The sequence below is a fragment of the Trifolium pratense genome, linkage group LG2 (assembly GCF_020283565.1).
Source record: "Trifolium pratense cultivar HEN17-A07 linkage group LG2, ARS_RC_1.1, whole genome shotgun sequence".
NCBI classification, from domain to species: domain Eukaryota; kingdom Viridiplantae; phylum Streptophyta; class Magnoliopsida; order Fabales; family Fabaceae; genus Trifolium; species Trifolium pratense.
The window spans coordinates 61,292,325-61,313,442 of NC_060060.1; the positions used below are offsets into that span (position 1 = coordinate 61,292,325).

The following is a 21,118-nucleotide window of genomic DNA, read 5'->3' on the forward strand; positions in this document are numbered from 1 at the left end:
CACTACTAGACCAAACATAGTGGCTTATACTCCCTCCATTTTTAATTATAAGCAAAAATTACTTTTTAGATTCATTGAATAATTGATGAATTTAATCTAACTTTCTCTACTAGTCTCTCCCCCTCTCTCTATCTCTAACTCTAACTACTCTCACTCTTTTGGGAGAGTATTTAACATTATGAATATTTCAAAGATAATATTCAACGTTTTTTGCAATTTCTGCATGTATTTGGCTATTTTTTGGTACAATTTTAGTCAAAAAAATCATCACAAGTAATGTACAATGATTGGGAGAGGAATAGGATTCAAAATATGCTGAAGCACAAATTCAACCTTGTAATTTAGCCGCTAGATTATTTAGAAAAAAAAAGTCATATCATCATCTAACCATTTTTATAATTTTTTTTTGGCAATATAACAAGAGTAAAAGTAGTAATTTTTTATTAAAAAATAATAATAATTTATTAAAAAGTTATACATATAATAATAATTATTATTCTCATCCCCTTTTCTCTTCTTTATTTCATTCAACACAATAGATCTTCACATCTTACTACACTGCTCTTGGTGTTGGTTCATATTCTTCAATACACGAAGCTTCCTATGGTTAGTTTTTTCTCTTTTCTCTGTGCTTTCATTTCAATATTTTACTTCCGTTTAGGAGGATAATTATCATACTCATTCATATGTTGATTATATGCATATTCAGCACCCTAAATTGTTATTCAATTTGAATTTTTTTGTTTTGTTTTGGTTTGAACTTGAAGTGCTTGTTAAACAAATCTGTCATATAAGAATGAAAAATAAACATCATATGGTTCTAAAGGTGGAATGGAGTTAATGTTGCTTTCAGAGTGAAAATTATTGAACAATATAGTTAGAGAAACATATGGAAGCATAAAGCATACTCAATTGAAAACCCTATATTTACATCCATACAAATATGAATATCATGTCCAATATAGAGGGGAAATACAGCATATACTACAACATTATTATAATGGAGATAAATTAATATAACCTAATCGGAAAGCTGGGTAGCTCAACTGGTTTGGAATTAAGGGCTTAAGAAGCCGAAGGAGAAAAAGGGTGGGGATCAAACCCTAGTGAAAATGAAGGATAAAAAATACTTATCTAACATATATTTTGCCTATCCTAAAAATAATAACTAATCATCTTCCACCATTCAAAGAAATTGAAATTTGGTTTATGCTATATGAGTCGGAAGAATTAATTCCACTTCCGCCCACACCATCTTCAACATTGATAATGGACGGCGCTGTTTTGAGCAAGTTTTCAGTCTCTTCTGAAGACAAATTGTCACTTCCCCAACGGTGCTGTTCAATAACTAATATTCCCTCTAGTCCCATTGCCACTTCTTTCATGGTGGGTCTTTCCTCACCCTTCACCCTCAAACACTCTTCTGCGATGTGGGAAACTTCCTTTAATTGCTCAATATTTTCCTCATCTATATTTCTGTCCAAAATTTGAAGTAATCGGCCCTCTTTCAATGAAGAAACAAAGTACACTGCAAGGTTTCTGTCAACCTCTGGCCTGCCAAAAGATAGTGCCTTCTTTCCTGTCAGTAGCTCTGCTAGGACAACCCCAAAGCTATAGACGTCACTCTTCTCTGTTAATTGGCTTGTGTGGAAGTATTCTGGGTCAAGATACCCCAATGTCCCTTGCACTAAAGTGGTTATCTGAGTTTGATCAAGAGGAATGATCCTCGAAGCTCCAAAGTCAGAAACCTTTGCAGTGAGATTGCTGTCTAGTAGTATATTTGTAGATTTCACATCTCTATGTATTATTGGTGTAGAAGCAGCAGAATGCAAGTATGCCAAGACTCCAGCAGTTTCTTTTGCTATTCTCAATCTTGTTTTCCATGTTAGCTTTAAAGATTGGTTTTGGTCATGAAGATGCTCATAAACAGTACCATTGGGAATGAATTCATAAACAAGCAAGGGAATTTCTGTCTCTAAACAACAACCCAAAAGCTTTACCACATTTCTATGGTTTATTTGTGAAAGCACAATCACTTCATTGATGAACGGCTCAATCTGGTTTGGGTCACTTATTTTTGACTTCTTTATTGCTACAATTCTTTTATCTTGTAAAACTCCTTTGTAAACTGTTCCCTGACCTCCTTGGCCTAGGATCCTGTCTTCGTTGAAGTTGTCTGTTGCTTCATTTAGCTCCTCAACAGTGAACACTTTAGTTGTTTCAGTTGACCCTCTATGCCTCACTATCTGTTGTTGTAACAGTAAGCCACCGTTTTGTTGAAAAAATTGTTCTTTAAGTTTAACGAGCTTTCTTTTCTTCAATGCCCAATACACATAAAAGCTTCCGACTAATAGTCCTACGAGACTTATGCTGACACCTGGACATAAACAAATGGAAACATAATCAGTTTCTTTCCGCTTAGCTTTGTTGATATTTCCTGTCAACTTCATGTTGTCAAAGACATTAGGCAAAATCTCAAGTCACCGTTCTGGTCTTGGAGGACTGAATACCTTTAATGTATTAGTTTCAGTTCAGAACAACAATTTACAACATGGATTTAGATTGGTGATTGCCAATGAAATATGTTTCAAGCTTGAACAATTTTCATTTTGATAATAAAATTTGTTGACATGATCTTGCTATGAATAAATCCAGAATAGGATGTGTTGTACTCACTCAGTGCAATGATCATTATGATTTCTTTCCTTCCTTTGGTACTGGATTTTTTATTGCATCTTGTTCCATTATTTTTCCCATCTCCCTCATATTCTGCCGGGCATAAACAATGGTAGCTTCCAAGAAGATTGATGCATGTTGCCTCCTCAACGCAGTCATTGGCTTCCATGCATTCATTAATATCTAGAGAATAATTTTGTCAGTTTCAATTTCTGCTTTAAAAGTGGAAGCGGAGTTTTCAAAGAACAATAGTTACCATTTACTGTGGAGTATCAATTATGTAAAATTATAAATAAATCCCCTTTTGCCAGAAAAATTGAAATTTGTACAAAAAATGCTAGAAAATTTAAATTGGTACTAAAAAACGATTTGACAGTCTCCTTGATTAAGTACCAAGTAACAAAATATAATGACCAATTTTGACTTTAAGTAATTTTGACTGTTATATCTCAGTTCAGAGATGAACTTATGATCATAAGACACATGTGTCTTGTCTTTAGACCAAACATGGCAAGATCAACTTGAGTGATGAAATGGATCATAACAAGTGAGAAGAAATATTTAATACCTTGACAACCGTGAATGAGGTATGGATTTCCCCAATATCCATGAAAGCATCTGCAAAGGTAGCCAGATCTCTCGGTTGAATCGTAACATGTACTTTTGTCGGCCTTACATGCATAACTGAAAAGATCCTTCTGAGCTTGCTGGCACGTTTGGTTCCCTACTGCCCAGTCTAACAACACAGGAAACTCCTTCTTTTTCAACTTGGGAAGGTCTGTGGATGAGAAGCTGTAGGCTCCATTTTCAACCACAAAAGCATAACCACATGGATTGAAGTCATGTACTGATGAGTGATTGTTGAATAGGCCTCCAGAACCATAGGCTATTTCTGTTAACACATGACCTTGGGGTATTGAAATCTCGCAACAACCAGTACCTGAGCAAGATTGATTGGCCACGATATCATCAAGCCTGTTGCACAAAGCCACACATCCTGTGGTGTAGTTGTTTCCCCCAGAATCATTTGCTGAGAGTGCTCCAATCGTGTCACAGCCAACTGCTGTCAACTTGTTTCGAGTTGGTGAGATCTGAAAATTTGTCATGTTGACATGCTTAACTGTTTGGTTCACACGTTTGCTCTTTTCTGCGTAGCAATCACTAGCTACCGGCCATGCAACGCGCAATTCACCATTGAGTGAGATATTTAGGACAGTTTGATTACTCTTTTCCAAGAAAGGTATGTTTGTTGAGGTTGGAGTTGAAGATGTTTGATTGCAATTAATGAGAAAGGTGTTGTCGAGGGAACAATTCTCGGTGGTCCCAAATGGGAAGGGAATGGTGACAGAACCACACTTTGTTGGACAGTTTGGTAGTGACATCGGTTGAGTTGCTGCTTTTGTATAAATGGCAGCAGCCACCATCAGCAGCAGCTGTTTTAAGCGGACAGCCATGGCTTTGCTTATTTTTTCAGGTTTGTCATTATACAAATCCTTGGATTTTGTTTAGTATTTATTTATTTATTTATTCTCCTTGTTATGCTATTAAAAAATAGAAAAGTCAAAATGATTGATTTTTCTTATATGGAATGAAATGATCAAATTAAACACGATTTTGTCGAATATTTTTTTATAATGTGATTTTAGTTTTTAATAGCAGTGATTGCAATGTTGCCAACCAGTTGTTTAAGTTTTATAGGTAAAATTGGTCAGAAGACACAGTTGTGTTAGCAAAAGGAAATTAATTAAACATGATCAAAAGCTAGCTGCTATAGCGCTATTAACATCATAGGCTGCTGGGAGATAACATTGTCTTAGGACTCATTCTAGCTATAAAACTTTTTTTTTGTTGATAAACCTATAAAATTTTAACAGCATGGTTAGAGACGTTGCCATCACTATATTATTAAAAACTAAAAATTCATTATAATAATAAATGTATATAGTCATGTTTATATATTATGTCCAGTCAAAAAATTGTTAATATATTATGTTTCTGTCACACAAAATGTGTATAGATTATGTATAAAAAAGAACCGTTGAGTTGTTAGTTATGATTCCAAATGTGAATTTGAATACATATTATATTATAAATGGTCTATCCCTTTTGATTATGATAATATAATAGATAGTAACTTCTTTGTTATTGACAAAGTCTTTGTTTTTGCTGACATAGGTGTGCATATTTGTATGCATATTATAAATGGTCTATCCCTTTTGATTATGATAGATAGTAACAGAATTAGGCTAATCTCCAAACTAAATTGCAAGTCCTTTTAGTGCCAAGCCAAATTAAACTTATATCTCAGGCTATTTTTTCAGCAAAAGCAAAAGTTTAGGTGAGTTGAATTTTAAGAATTCACGTATCACTAATACAAAATAAACTCTTTTCATCATTTTTCATTACTGATGTAGCATTTCTTGATGTAGTGTTTAGGATACTTTTAATCGGTTACTGAATTGATATAATAAAGCCTTTTTACATCAACTATAAGATGATAACTGATGCACAAAATGATTTTTACATCGATTATGCCCTAATAAGTAATAACCAATGTAACAATGTATACAAAAAATAAATCAAAAATTAAATAATTGGAAACATTAGGGAAATTTATAAATAAAATGCACAAAAATTCCGAGGTCTATATATGATCTTGAGTAATTACACAGACGCCTCTAATTTGTTAAATTTTTATCCAATTTTGGTTAATTCTTCATTGTATGTAGTAAGAAAAATCGAAGGCAGATATGATATAAACCATGCAGTTAAGAACCAAATGCTGACACAACAAAAGCTCTTGTAACTAAGGGTTTGTTTGGTTAGAGAGGAATGAAGAAGAGGGGAGGTATTATTTTAAGTTTTAGTACTTTGGTTCATTTTTCGGAGGGGAGTGAGCTAAAATCCTTCCCCTTCCCTCCCTTCCCCTCCACTCCGTTGAACAAAACATGCTAAGATAATGATGCGTGCATTTTTGACCCCAAAGATAATGATATGTGAATTAGACACAACACAATAATACATTCAATCAACAAAAAAATATAGACAACCAAAAATATATAGTATTCAGAAGAAGTAAAATACATTCAACTATAGGCAAATACCATAAGCAAAAACAATATGATAACAATATGGGAGTCAAACACAACACAATAAATACAATTAGCAACCCAAGATTATTTGCTGTTTTATTTGAGAGCGAACTGATTATTCCCAACCCAAGATTATTTGCCGTTTTATTTGATGGAGATAATCATGTGTCGCATGTCGAATCTCGGGTGGATATGGTGAAGGGGAGTGCAGACTATTTTGATGTCGATATTGCTGTGTAGAAGGAAGCATTATATGAATAATTCATTGTTCTACTTCTCTCAATTAAGATGTCTCCTCATTAAAATGCATGGTGGATTGGAAATGGAAACAATTGAGGTATGTTTTTGGTTAAAGAGGTTATTCTTTTATATCTGATAAGTATCTCCCCCCTTTATTCCTAACAACTGTTATGTTACTACATAGACTTCCTACTTGGTAGAATTTTGTAAGAGGAAAGTCATTGAGGAAACGACATGTATTCTCTTCAAATACTTTACATCCTTTCGAGTTCGAGGAAAAGTAGAACAAGATTGACATTGATTTGGCACTCGTAAATTTGGACAATTACGAAAATGAGGAATAAATGTTTTTCGCTAATAAGTGTCCAAGTGTGGGGGAAGGTCCGGTTTTTAAAACATTGGTATATATATTAAGATCATCTCATTCTCATGGAAATGGTTCCTAGCTAGAGGCAACAAGGATTTTGTATCTATTAAGAATGGTATTTTAATTCACTAGATTGTATAGGCCTAAACTTAGTCTCAGAGAGGTGTTGGTTTGTACATGTTATTCTTTGTATTTGTATTGAGGTTGGAGTACCCTGAAAAGTCCCCTAGAAAATAGTATATTTTTTTAGACAATATTTTACTCTTCATTTGTACAACTTGTAGGTCATACACAGAGACAGTAATTGAGTATGCCCCCCAAATAATGCCATGTTACCATTTCTGTTCTGTACAATTATTGTTCTTAACTGCATATGGAAAGTGGTCCATGAAATTACTATGTTTTCTTGTTAAAAACTATAGCTGAGGGAGTCCCCCACACCCTTTTCACATATGAGTTTGTGTCTCTCTGGTCATATTACTGATTGATAGTACCAACACAAAAACATATCTGGTAATTTGTCTTTAAATGTGTATGCATATATGACCCCCCCTCACGCCATTAACCTTTTGTCTTTTCATATCACAAATTTCTGTATATTGGCTCTAAGGTAAATTCTAATATGTACCACTTCATCAAGTGGTCCATGGTGGACCAGTCATGAATAACATTATAATGAATACGAATTTTACAAAATTACTGTTGGATTGAAAGTTTATATCATATAGATCATCCATAGAAAAATTTAGAAAAATTGAAAATCATTTGATATGTTATTGAGACACATCAAGATTAACGGTTTATTAAATAACGTAAATCTTGATGGGTCTCAATAACATATCAAATGATTTTCAAAAAATTTTAAAAAATTTATGGATGATCTATACGATATAAACTTTCAATCCAACAGTGAATTTCGTAAAATTCATATTCGGTAGATCACTTGTCCATGATGGACCACTTGTAAAGGTGGTCCACCGTAGCATTAGCCTGGATCTAAAGGAGGTGGTTGTTTCCTAACTTCTCTGCTTCACTTCGAATCCATGCAATTATCTCATTTCGTGAAGTAAGTTTTCTGTTGTGAATTGTATGCAAAAATCAACTTTAAGATTCATAACCTTGGGTACTATATTTGGCCTCACATCAACCGTATTGAAACTAAGTAACCAATTCAAGAAAACAACACAATTTTAGTAAACTCCAGGCTCGAGTCCTAGAGTTCGAGCAGTATTTTTGAATGGTTCAAACTCTAGAACTCGAAATGTACCGGTACATATAAATTTGATGAACAACGTTCCTAACATAGATGCGCGAGAAACAATGAGGGTCAACAAGAAAAACTCTATAAAAATTCAATATGCATTTAAGAGTCAATACATAGCTCAATATGATCTAACATTCCAAATTCAGCATGATATCTGGTTTAATATGATGAGTCTCTGATATGATGTGATTGTCCAACTAATCTAAACTTAAAAACAAGTAAAAGTTGAATAAACCACAACTATGAACTTGGAAACATATCTTTATCCAATCTTTTGTTTTTATCAACATCTCCATCTAATCTATTCCTAATAATGTGGAACATTTTACTATTCACACTAGTTCTTTATCTTTCTTTTACAATGTTATAAGGTGAGACCTACACTACATCTTGATAATTTGGGAATATTTACCCAAAAACCAATAAAAACAATTTTTCTTGACATTTTTTAAACATAATATAGACTAGACATATATGAGCTAAACATAATAGATGGACATAACTTGGACACTCATAAATGTGAATATAAACTAGACATTAGAAAAGCAATCAAATATCCCCGTAAGCGTAACTTAGTTGGTAGTTACATTGAATTATATATGCATGAGTCAGGATTCGAACCCCAAACACCCTACTTATTTATTTTTAAGGTAAAATTTCAAGCCGATAGACTACCGGCCCAAAAAAGCAATCAAATAAATGCATGTAACCAATGTAGTCAAGTTCTTGTACCGGGTCTTAGGTTCTTAAGATTCTACGAGCTCGTGAAGGCCAAACGAGCTTAGAACCCATGCATGTTCCTTTTTTGACCTGTGTGTAGTCAGGTTCTCGCACCGGGTCATAGGTTCTTACGATCCTAGAGGGTTTTTGACCTGAGTTCTAGACGGCGCTGTCGCCGTCATGAACCTCGCCGGCGGTTAGTGTATGTTTGTTCCTACTCCTTTCTCATTTTCGTTCACTCCTCTCTCACTTTCAACCATCTCTTTCACTCAAACATCTGTCTTCACTGAAACCTTTTGAACCCATCTCTTTCACTCTCAAGTTTCAACCCTCTACTTTCATTTTTTTTTAACCCTATTGTTGCTTCTTATAACCCTCTGTTATGAACTTATGAATATTTGGAATGATGTCTATGAATTATTAATTAATTAAGTTTATTTTGTTCATGTATTATATTTTTTTTTTGTTTATGTGTATATGTATATACGTGAAGTTACAATTTTACCCTTGAGTAGGATTTTACGAATTCAGCTACGATCCCGATCTTACGATTCTCAACCAGCCTACCGATCCAAGTAGGATCTCAAACCTGACTACATTGCATGTAACCTTTTAATGAAAAAATAAATATATAAATAAACACGAGATAAATAAATGTGAAAAATATTGCAATACATATCCAGCAGCAGTGGGATTTAGTTGCATAAAAAGCAGGAAGATTGATTTGGAATGTAGGAAAACAACAGGGAGAATTTAAAGAAGAGATTGTGTCTCAACCTCTTATAAAAATAAAGTAGCATATAACAGAAACTACTTGTTGATTAACATAAGGTTAAATTTGTGGTTTGGAACTTAGCAACCAGTTGGTGAAATTTGAGAGCGTAGATTCATCTGCTCTGTAATGATTTTGAGTAAATTCAAGCAAATCTGACCATGTAAAATCAGGATAGTGTTTGGTCCCATCACTGCTAATAATATCTTTAGGGGGTCTCACCACCTTATCATCTTTAGGACATAGAAAGAATGCTAAGGACCTTCTCTCCTTATGCTTGTTAACCACTGCCCTATGTAAGCAACTTTTGTACCTTCCATTTGATAATGCCTACACAACCCAACAAATTTATTTATGCACACCTTAATAACATCATTTCTTGTCTAATCTAAGTCATATCTAATCATATACAACCATAAAGGTTTATATTGTGTCATAGATGGTACATATAGTAGGACCTATATTCTCATTTCGAAAACCAGATATTTAACCTAAATTGTTCTTCAGTACTATTAATTTTGAGATTAGTCGATTCACATTATATTTTCACTAAATAGTTTTTACCATCTATTTGAGGTTGGACGATAAAAATTAATGCACATATCTTAAGACTGACATGTTAGATGCGAGAGATGAATTCACGTTCTTATAGTGTATGAGTCAATTCCACACCAACTGAGTTAACTTTTATTGACAATAATGAACATTAGTTAAAGGGGTTAAGTAGATACGTACCATGAAAGTATCTCCAATATTAACGACGAGCGCGTTAGGAAGGGGTCGAACCGTGTTCCATTTGTTGTCAACAAATACTTGAAGCCCTCCAACTTGATCTTGGTGAAGTAGTGTTATAGAGGTTGGATCACAATGAGGTCCTGTCCCAAGGACAAGACTAGGTTGTTGACAACATGGGTAATTGTTGCATCTCATGATGGAACAACCTTCTTCAAACAACTCTCTGTAATGCAATGGATCGTTCACTCCTAAGCTTATTGCTAATAGTTCTGTTAGCTTCATTGCCAACTCTTTCATTGCCTTGCAGTATTTCTCAAATGTCATTCTGCGGAAATAATATTCATTCACAATAAATTGATTAGCTAACTTATTATAATAACTACTAGTAAAATTCTACTGTATCTGTTTTACAACATTTGTGCTATTTTTTTTTTATCATGAACAAAATTTAGGACAGAGATGATGTTTCAATTTAAAGAAAGAAGACTTTAAGATTCAAGAAACATTTTTTTATTACTAAAAGACTCAAAAAACATTAATAAATCATTTTTTTTATATAATAGAGATATATATTTTCAAAATAATTACACACGAGTAAAAGACAAACGGACAACAAGCTGCGTTGCTAATACTTTTTGGATGGATTAAAAAAGACAATAAATAAGTAAAATAATGATGATTTTACATTTACCCTTATTAGTTAATTATTTATTTATTTATTTATTTATATAGAATTATTTATTTTTATTATCATAAATTTAAAGTGAAAATAATAACTTAAAAAAAACATAATTAAAGAGTAAAGTTGAACCGAAATTTAAAAGTCGCCATTTTGTTGGAATAGTTTTTGTAAATTAAATGGGTTGATTATTATGAAAAAGAGAATAGTAATTTTTTTAATTAATCTTATAAAAAAAATTAATTATTTTTTTTAAGTTTAGTGTTTTTTTAATGTCAACCCTCTAGTTCTTCGAGAAAAATACTCTAGTGTTTTTTACTGTGAGATATGTAAAGTTTAATCAAGAAATTATTCTACCTAGAGGTTAAAATATTTGATGTTCGAATTTTAGCTTCTGCATACCAACTGATCAGCTAAGCTCACATAGACGAACGATTATTCTTTAAACTTACTCAATGATCAATAATATGTTTTTTTTAAAAAAAAAACATTAGTGGTTTATTTTTTGAATAAACGGCTAGCGATGTTTTTTTAATAACGGTTATTGATGTTGATCTCACGCGGTTTGGTCTTTTCAATTCCAAGTAAAGACTAGCCCATTAATATAAACAAAAAATATAATATTAAGACTGCAGTGCTGTATCTATCAAACTGATCATAGAACTCTAGTCAAAAATAAAATCTTTTTTGACAATAGTCAAAAACTAAAATATATAAATATATAATTAAATATTTAAAAGAGTACTATTGAAATAATTTCAACATAAAATTGAATTTTTAAAAATCATTATTTTGATATATTTTTAAGTGCTTGTAATTAGTTCAGGCTGACTCATTAATATATCTTTTCGTCATGACATTTAAGATCTGTTTATTTTATGAAAATATTATTTTATTTTCCAAAGCTTGTGTCATTTGTTAACAAGAAATTAAAAGACTCTTAAAATGAATAATTGTTTACATTATTCGGGAACAATAAAAATGTCAAAATATGTGTCAAAAAAAAGTCAAAATGATTTTTTTTATTATTCGGTTATTTTAATTTTATCACATTATTTGCATATATAAGTATGATATTTTATGTTATTAACTTGAATGTTGTAAGTTTGATTGCAGATTCATCTTTTATTTTAAGCGATATTGAATTCACTACTTAAATCTCATGTAATTTATCAATTTAAATGAATGAATATCTTTTATTTTAATTAAATAAATAATAATTCAAAATACATAATCTATAACTAGATTGCATGTTTTTTCTGCCATTAATTCACTTATAAAGTCTCACACTTCAATTCCTTTTAATTTAAAGTTATCATGTTATTGCTACAAAATTTTCACAGATTAACAACGATTAATCTCCGTAAAAAACTTATAGACACATAAAATAGATTGATCCCTTGATCCCCCTCGCACCTGAATGTTCTCTATACACAATAGTTATAAATCGAACTAATAATCATTTTTCTAAGGGGTCTAAGGGCCTCTTTGGATTAACTTATTTTTGAGTTAATACAAACAGCTTATGCAATATAAATTAGGTTTTATGCTATTTTATAAGTTCACACTAGTAAAAATTATATTTTTATAAGCTATTTTATCATATACTATCTTGACAAACTTATAATAATACATAAAAATTACATAAGCTAAAAAATAAGCTAATCTAAACGGGGCCTAAATCTATCACTTGAAACAATCTATTCTTGATTTGGCAAGTCTCACATACATTTTTTTTTTGGGTAAATCTCACATACATTTTATTAATTATTAGCATGTTAAAATTACCACATTTTTGTCCCATAAATGTAGCTCAAATGGTAGCTACAAGGGAGATTATTCGAGTGGTCGGGGTTCGAACCCCGAATTCCATATTTCTCCACATTTAAATGTGTGAGAGTCTATGCACTAAGCTATTTGACAAAAAAAAAGTTAACACATTTTTAAAAAATTATGAAAATTTTGCATGCAAATAACCAAGACAAAAAAGAAACAAGAGCTACTGAAAAGTGATTGATTATGGTCTTACCCAGCTTGTTCAAAATCATCCCCTAAGGTAGATTTGAAGTAGTTAGTGACAACAGGCTTCAAGGCATTGTTGACATGATAATATGGGAAAGAGAAAGTTTCCTTCCATGGCAATTTAGAAGAGAAACGATGAGCATGACCACCTGAATAACCCCACATAGAACCATGTTCCTTATAAACACTCATTTTCCTATCAAGTGATAGTTTAAAAATAGTGTCCATTTCATCATAAGCTTTAGCAATGAGGTTCATATCAATACCATGATTAATGACTTGGAAAAAACCATGGTTTAAACAAGCTTCATTTATGAGCTTAGATGCATTTTTTGTGGCTTCATTGTTCCCTTTGAGAAATCCATCAAGATCTACTATTGGTGCTTGGAGTTCTTCATGAGCATCTTCTAGATACTCTTTTGGCCAAATGAAATTTTTTGGTACGTGGGGTTGAACTTGAAACTCACACAACAATTGACATGAATCCATCTATGTTAAGGAAGGAAAGGGACTTTAATTTACAAATGATTAATATAGCTTAGACTATAGGAGAAAGACTACATATATATAATATAAGGTAAGGAATATATATCATGAATTTTACTATTTATAAAGATGAGAATAAGATATTGAATATTAATCATTAGCTAGCCTGCAACAAACCATGTATTTTATAACTATATATTTATATTATTATTACACTATTTTATTAGTGGGAAGTATCTATGATCGTTAATTTTTTTTTAACGGCAAATATATTATTACTAATAATTAAATTTTTGTACAAGACGAACAAAGACTCATAAAAGAAGGACTATAAAATAAAGATGTCATATATAAGTGGAACACCAGTAAAAAACTAAAATATACACCACCTCTACTCTTCAATTTCCAGACCACAAAAAAGACAACAATCATAACCAAAGATAAATTTAGATGGCCATCTTAAATTATAAGTCTCTCTTCAACCAAATATTTCATCCACGATGTTAATTAGATTCTGAAATATTGAGTTCTACTAGAATCATTGAAACAATATAATGCTGTATATTGTAATATTTATGATGTATTCTCTTCTGGCTCACAAGTAAAATGCTTAACTTAATTAGTTAATATGGACATTATATTATATATACAAGAGTTATAGGGTTCGAATTTTAGACACTCCACTTATCCATCTTAAATGTGGAATTTCTAACAACTAGTGTACTAAAAAAGAAAGTTGTTCAATTTTTATTTTTTTTATTTCATATAAAAACGAAAATACATTTATACTTAACCTAATTATAATGATAATCTCCTCACAACATGTTAAGGAATTAATGCAAGTGTAGTGTTTTTTTATTTTTTATTTTTTTATAATAAATGAAGGGTACTGTTTTTTTTTTTTGATAAGAAAGGGTACTGTTTTTTAAATAGTAATATTTAAATGGTGCACATGATAGTTAATTTTGTATATATTTGAATCCAACAAATTTAAATTATTTATTTATTTTTAATCGAATACGAAGGAGCAATATGTATTTTGATACTATAGCATGACAAACTAGTTATAGATGCTCGCCAAACTCAGCAAGTCATATCCTCAGTGACTTGTGTGTTTTAACTTTGGACTAAGCAAAACATGATTTTTTTTGTTAATTTCTTTTAAGAGCCTTGTGTTGTGTAAAAAATTGCTACAAAATTTATCTTAAGCCTCTAAAACAGTTGGATTGGCCAAGAGTCTAGCCTATTCAACTATACTTGGTCTTTGTTGGTACTTTTGATATATTTTCTGTTCATTAATATAAAATATTTTTTCGAAATTTCGCATGCATTAATTATTTGTTTAAAATAATTATACTCTCATTTAATTTATTATGGTTAGACCTACTTTACCTTTTCATAATTTAGGGATATTTATTATAAGTGGATTTGTATGTGATACTCACAACTAATTTGTAACAAACTTTTGTTTCACATGCGTATAGATTGTTCTCATTGGTTGATGGAGTAAGTACCCACAAATTATAAGGGATAATATAGTAAAAAACATTGATTACCAACTAACTATAAGGGATAATATAGATATCAATAATATTTGTGAGGTTGATTATGAAAAGGTGACATTATGAAAAGGTGACTACTTTTCTTCATATTCATAAATTTTACAAGTGAGAAGGCTAGAGAACTTAATATAGACATTTACATTGGCGGTAGCTATTGTGGTAAGTGTGAGATGAGTTAAGTCTCACATTACTTAAAAAAGTGGAAGTTGAATATTTTATAAGTGAGAGGACTCATAAACCTAATGTCTTAAGATATTGGATAAAAATGTGGTATCCAACTCACTTGTATCGTTGTTTTTTAGCCCAATGTGAATGATCCCCCGGCTGTTCTCTTGTGACCTAACAGTGGTATCAGAGTCGATGATTTGATGTGCAATTCATTTGTATCATTGTTCTTAAGCCCAATATAAATAATCTTCCGACCGCCCTCTCGTGACCTAACACTAATAGCTGTGAGATTTGAATCAATCAATATATATTTCTAGAATGAGTCAAATTGTTACTAACGTTGGCAATACATATTCTATACTAATCGCTCCATCTTAGACTATTAGAATGTGATTTTTTATATTACTCTTCTTTAATTTCTTTTTAGGTTCTAATCAAGTATTGGTAGTTTTTCACTCTGTCCATTATGATTACATTAGAGTTGGTCATATAGCGAGAGAAAAATCTTTGAAAGTAGTAGCTATGTAATGATGGATTTGCTTCAAATCAATGTTGCGAGAAACTATGACATCTTTTATATAATTCTTTGGAAAATCTTATTTATGTTTTTGCTTAGTTTTTAGCTTAGGGTTTAGCCTCTCCTTTAAATAAAAAAAAAGTATTACTCGTTTTTCGTTTTACTCGTTTTGTTATATTACTCAAAAAAGTTGTATTTTTTATGTAATTAGAATATGCTCGACACGTAAATTGTAGAGATTAAAATCTCGAATCTTATAAGATTCAAATCATAACAAATTCTCTCTAAAAAATTTAATATAGTTACATGTTTAAACTTTGTTATATTACTGAAAACATTGATTGGTGAGATTTACTTATCAAATATTTAGCATACGACCAACATGAAACATGATGTGATCATTTAATCTTATGTTCTTTTTTGATTTGCCATTTCTCTTGAATTTCAAATATATATGTACGAAAAAATGCACTACTTTTTGTGTAAAGTTGCATGTTTTGTTCTACTCTAACATATGTACTACTTATGATACAATCGATTGAGCATGTGACAAATTATTGCATTCGATAAATTCGAGAATTTAAGTAAATTCGCTTTATTTAGGTAAAGTCGACATGTAAGTTCCATATGTAAATTTGTTAAATTTATCATACTAAGTATGAGATGTTGGATGAAAGATCTATAGAGGCACAATCTCATGAATCCCAGAAGATTTCTCATGAGATTATCACTGAAGGTATGTCTCTAGATGAATAATTTAAAATTATTGTAATTATTGACAAACTACCTCCTGGATGGTAAGACTTTAAAAACCAACTTCATCATAAAATCAAAGAGTTTTTCATCGAGAGTCTGATCAGGGACGGATCCAGAAACTTATTGCACGGGGGGCCGGAAATAAGAACAATTATTTTGAGCCTTAAATATATTTTTTGTTAGTTATTTTGATTTTCAAATTTATCTTTCCTTTGTTAGTTTGGTCTTCAAATATGTTTTATGTTAGTCAGTTTGTCCAAAAATTACTAATAATAGACATATTTGAGAATATTTTGTAATTTCAATAACTTTATTTGACAATTAATATTTCATATATTTAAGGACCGGTATATTTTATGTTAGTCATTTATTTTTATCATAATATAATTTATAATACTAAACTAAAGTGTTATATATAGATAATTGAGACATAATAATATATATATATATATATATATATATATATATATATATATATATATATTATATACATATATGAGGGGGAGGGGGGGCCTTGGCCACTGCCTGCCCCCCTTTGAATCCGTCCTTGAGTCTGATTACCCACCTCCGAATTGAAGAAGAATCTCGGAGACAAGATCAGAAAAAAGAAGAGGAGACTCTTGTAGTCTCTGGCAACAAAAAGAAATTTGGTGCGGCTCTAAAACCTACGGGCAAACAACTAAAGAATCAGAATTGTGGTCCAACGAACCGAATAGTAACCCTTCTAGGCCGATAATGCTAAACAGCAGTCACACCTACACAAAAGAGTGATGCTCTTACGGGTTTAGGGTGATTACTCTCTCTGTGTTGGAGTTAGCATGGGAGAAAAATGTGTGCAACTTAATCATAGCATGTGACTCAAAGGTTGTGGTTCAACTTGTATCTAAATGATGCTCCGTTTGAGTATGATACTTTTATTTAGCATACGACCAACATGAAACATGATGTGATCATTTAATTTTTATTTTTTATTTTGTTCTCTTTTGATTTGCCATTTCTCTTGAATTTCACATTTATATGTACGAAAAAATGCACTACTTTTTGTGTAAAGTTGCATGTTTTTTTCTACTCTAACATATGTACTACTGGTGATACAAATTATTGAATTATTGCATTTGATATTAAAATAATATTGAAATTAAGAAGTATATAACATAATACTTATAGCATCTCCAATAAGGGTATCTAAAAGAGTTTCATAAACTAATGATACGGTACCTTATTTTTTTTATCATTGGAATTCCATGACGTGACATATAGGGTGCGTTTGATTTGTTAAAAAACATGGACTGAACAGGACAACTTTTGTTGTACTCTGTTTGATTTGAAACTGGTTATGGAACTGGACAAATTAGGTAGCAAGGGACAGGACAAAAACAAGATTTTTTGTCCATCACTGAACCATGGGACAACTTTTTGTCCACAGTACAACTATAAAAAATACGAAAATATCCATTTTATTTTCGAATATAAAAATATTATCGTCTTATATCTCCCCGGTACAATTTTGTTATGTCTTGTATTATCTTGTTCTGTCATGTATTGTTATGTCCAGTCCATACTGTTTTACGAATCAAATGATACTGGTACCTTAAATAAGGTACCGTATCATCAATTTAATGTTATTATTAGCTTCCATATATGTCAAAATATTACCGTTGACATTCAATGACCAAATCTTTTTTTTTTTTTTTTACTGTAGGAAGGTTTTATCTTTTTGTTGCCTTTCATTTCATAAGTTTTCATTCAATTTCGTTTCTTTAACAATAGTGCAGAAAAGTTTTTTTTTCCTTGTAGTTGGATGTTGATTTGATGATATTTCATATTATTCTATATATTACACAATTTTTATTTGGTTTGTTCTCAAGTTATATTTTATTTGTTTTCTATCAAATGAATCCTAATATGTATAATAATAAAAATTAATTATTATATTTTTCATTATATATTTCTCGTCATATTTATGCATTTTTCACCATTTTTTATTTATTGTCATGTATTTCTCATTATTTAATTATTAATTTATTTATCTATGTATTTATTAAATTAAATAATTTTTATTTTTATTTAAACAAAATAAAAAATAAATATAGAAAGGACCACTTGTTATTAATATATGATACTCAAAAAGTGGTATCACCATTAAAGCAAAATATGAATGAATTACATAAATACTACATGGCATTGTAGGGACCACTTGTTAATAATGTATAATACCCAAAGTGATATCAAACTTTCAACTTAATTATAAGAAACTATATAATATATTACCATAATATAGTTTCACACTCATAGACTAATATGGATTATCTCATTTTACAAGCGGTAAACACACCACCTGCAATCATTGCATTCTTTGTTATTCTTGGCTATGAGAATTTTTTTTTATGATTAAATGAATTTTATCAATAACTTGCAACAACATAGACATAACCTACTTTTTCTTAAAGAAGATTGTATAGATAGGCATAGTTATTCATGTGTTAAACTATTGGACAAAAAAGTACCTTACAAATAATTTTATATGGTACACAAGTGTTTTTCAAGACACACCGTAACCTCAAAAATACATTGGTTAACTTATTCATGTTTATCTTGCAATTTCCAAAATTATAAGAAAAATGCTAACTGATGTTTCAAAAGTAGTATTAATTAATGGCGGGCCAATATTAATCATGTCACAATTCATCATGTAAATAATATGTCGACACGTGTACATTAATCTTTTACAAAACAGAAGTGATTTATCCTGTCAATAGCACCAAAAAGTAGTATCAAAATCCTCACTCGTGTAATTTCTGTGGTAACCATTTGCACTTATTTTTATTGCCATCAAATCCCAGATTAGTATTCAAATCATTATCTAATTAAACGCGGAATTTCAATGTGGACCAATTTGGGGTCACTCACAGTTTCATGATAAATAGATATGATCTTAGGATATGATATTTTTATTTTATAGAAGGGTATGGATCAAATTACACCGGTATAACATTTGAGTAATGTTACACCGCTCAATAATGTTTCAACGAATACAAATTTTACAAAATTCACCGTTGGATTGAAAGTTTATATCATTTAGATCATCCATGTTCAATTTTATAAAAATCTAAAATCATTTGATATGTTATTGAGACCGATCAAGATTAACGCTGTATGTGTTTTTATTGAATACCGTTAAGCTTGATCAATCTCAATAACATATCAAATGATTTTAGATTTTTGTAAAATTGAACATGAATGATCTAAATGATATAAATTTTCAATCCAACGGTGGATTTTGTAAACACTTCGGTACACATATTATGTGGATATGTACTGGTACACGACTTAGGTGGATGATTGTGATTGATTCACAAATACTCACTCCGACCGTAATTATAACCGAATTTTCATTTTTTAGATTCATTAGAAAACTAATGAGTCTATAATTAAGTCTACATACATTAGTTATTCAATGAATTTAAAAAGTGAATATTTAATTTATAATTAGTGTTAGATTAGAAAAATTAATAAATTTATAAACCAATTAGAATCATCTACCTCAACAAGTGTACCAAATAATTCACCTATTTTTTTTTTCATATGAATTAATTAATTCATGTCGCTTTAAGCAAAATTTGGTGTACTAAAAATCCGACAATAGTTGCAAGGCATGCGTAGACTCTTATCCTGTTGTAATTATTTTTATTGGAGACGGCAACTTTATGAAGAAAAAACATGAAAAATCAAATTAAAACGACTTTAAGCTAATGATCCAATAATGAAGCACGGATTACTGATCAATTAACGGGTTGTTTTTGGCAAACGGATCCAATTCAACTAACACACTGGGCCGGCGCAATATAGGTTATGATGGTCCAAGAGGTAAATAAACTCTTTTTTTATATATTAAGTCTTCGGTTTTTAAGAGAAAGAAATCGAATAATTTGAAGTTCGTTCGGGAAATAAGTAAAATTTAATCAAAAGTTATTTCACATAGTAATCGAACTTGGATTTTTTTTCCCGAATGATTTAATCTTAGGAAAAATTCATTAATCACTTCTTTTATTGTATGGTATTATGTTATATATTAGGCAAAATTATGTATGTCCATTTGACCCTTATTTCAGCATTGATCTTTTAAAGTGTTTTCAGTTTTCAATTTGGTTATTATGTTACATTATATTTGCATTGCATTGTTGTACTTTGTTATATATTTTGTGCAAATCATAGTTTTTGTTGCACAACTAGAGATGAACGAACTCATGTATGTTCATTCATTACACTTCACACTAGAAATAAAAAAACTCATTTTGGATTCATGAATTCGAATTATAACTCATGAATTAGGATATTGCTATGAAAAATTAGGTTCTTTCTACATATTTTTGAAGTTGGGAATTTTAATTTAAAGAAGTGAAGGAATAAAGGAAAAGGACGAACCTGTCATGTCTATGCGAGTTTTCTCAATATTAAAATTTACTGTGTATATTTTGCAACTAAATTTGTTCAAAGACGATGACTCCAAATTAGGTGTATCATGAAATACCAATTTAGACTAGAGAAAAACCTCTTAAAGATCAATTGGAAAAATGGTCAAATTTAATAGACCACAAATGTAATTTTGTCTATATATTATATATTATATATGTCTCTTTGTATAAATATCATTTAACTAAATTATGAGAATTAAGATCATTTGTTAACTTAGTTTGTGACCATAACCATATTTAGTAAGAAGGAAAAATGCTAACTAGGGTTTTATGACCATTAGATATGGAAATAAATATAGTAAAAATATTTTAAAATTTGTGTAGTCAAATTCTTAAAAGTGTAAAAGATATTCTAAATTTACTTATTTATTTATTTCCCCAACTAGTGTCAGAAGGTACTAGTTAGCATGACCTATTTAGTAATCCAGATCCTCTACCTATTATCGAATTCCAAACCATCCCAACATAAATGAAAATTGCTCTTCTATCCGTCCACCCCCCCCCCCCCCCCCCCCCCCCCCGACCTCAAACCCAATTTGACCCAAAAAAATCCTTCGAAAGGATCGTGTCTTACACAATGATCTCAA

General features: G+C 30.7%; 2 protein-coding genes and 1 long non-coding RNA gene across 4 annotated transcripts; 1 reads left to right on the forward strand and 2 right to left on the reverse strand.

Annotated features, from left to right (window-relative positions):
* The first annotated feature begins 429 nt into the window (after positions 1-429).
* On the forward strand, positions 430-6,747 carry LOC123909378. Of its 2 annotated transcripts, XR_006809880.1 has the most exons (4): positions 468-606; positions 3,130-4,150; positions 5,970-6,105; positions 6,193-6,747. It is a non-coding gene; the product is annotated as an uncharacterized LOC123909378 (long non-coding RNA). The 2 variants fall into 2 exon arrangements; XR_006809879.1 differs by having other exon boundaries at positions 430-606; positions 3,130-6,105.
* Positions 908-6,076, reverse strand: LOC123909377 (wall-associated receptor kinase 2-like). Its single transcript, XM_045960211.1, has 4 exons — positions 5,943-6,076; positions 3,245-4,150; positions 2,677-2,859; positions 908-2,377 (listed from the first exon to the last, which is right to left on the reverse strand). Exons 1-4 carry the CDS (start codon positions 6,016-6,018, stop codon positions 1,173-1,175), a joined length of 2,370 nt encoding a protein of 789 aa, XP_045816167.1. The 5' UTR covers positions 6,019-6,076; the 3' UTR covers positions 908-1,172.
* Positions 6,748-9,048: 2,301 nt separating the features above from the next.
* LOC123909380 (gibberellin 20 oxidase 2-like) lies at positions 9,049-13,115 on the reverse strand. The gene is made up of 3 exons (XM_045960212.1): positions 12,575-13,115; positions 9,867-10,191; positions 9,049-9,461 (listed from the first exon to the last, which is right to left on the reverse strand). The coding sequence occupies exons 1-3, from the start codon at positions 13,054-13,056 to the stop codon at positions 9,192-9,194; spliced, it is 1,077 nt and encodes a 358-aa protein (XP_045816168.1). The 5' UTR covers positions 13,057-13,115; the 3' UTR covers positions 9,049-9,191.
* Positions 13,116-21,118: the final 8,003 nt, after the last annotated feature.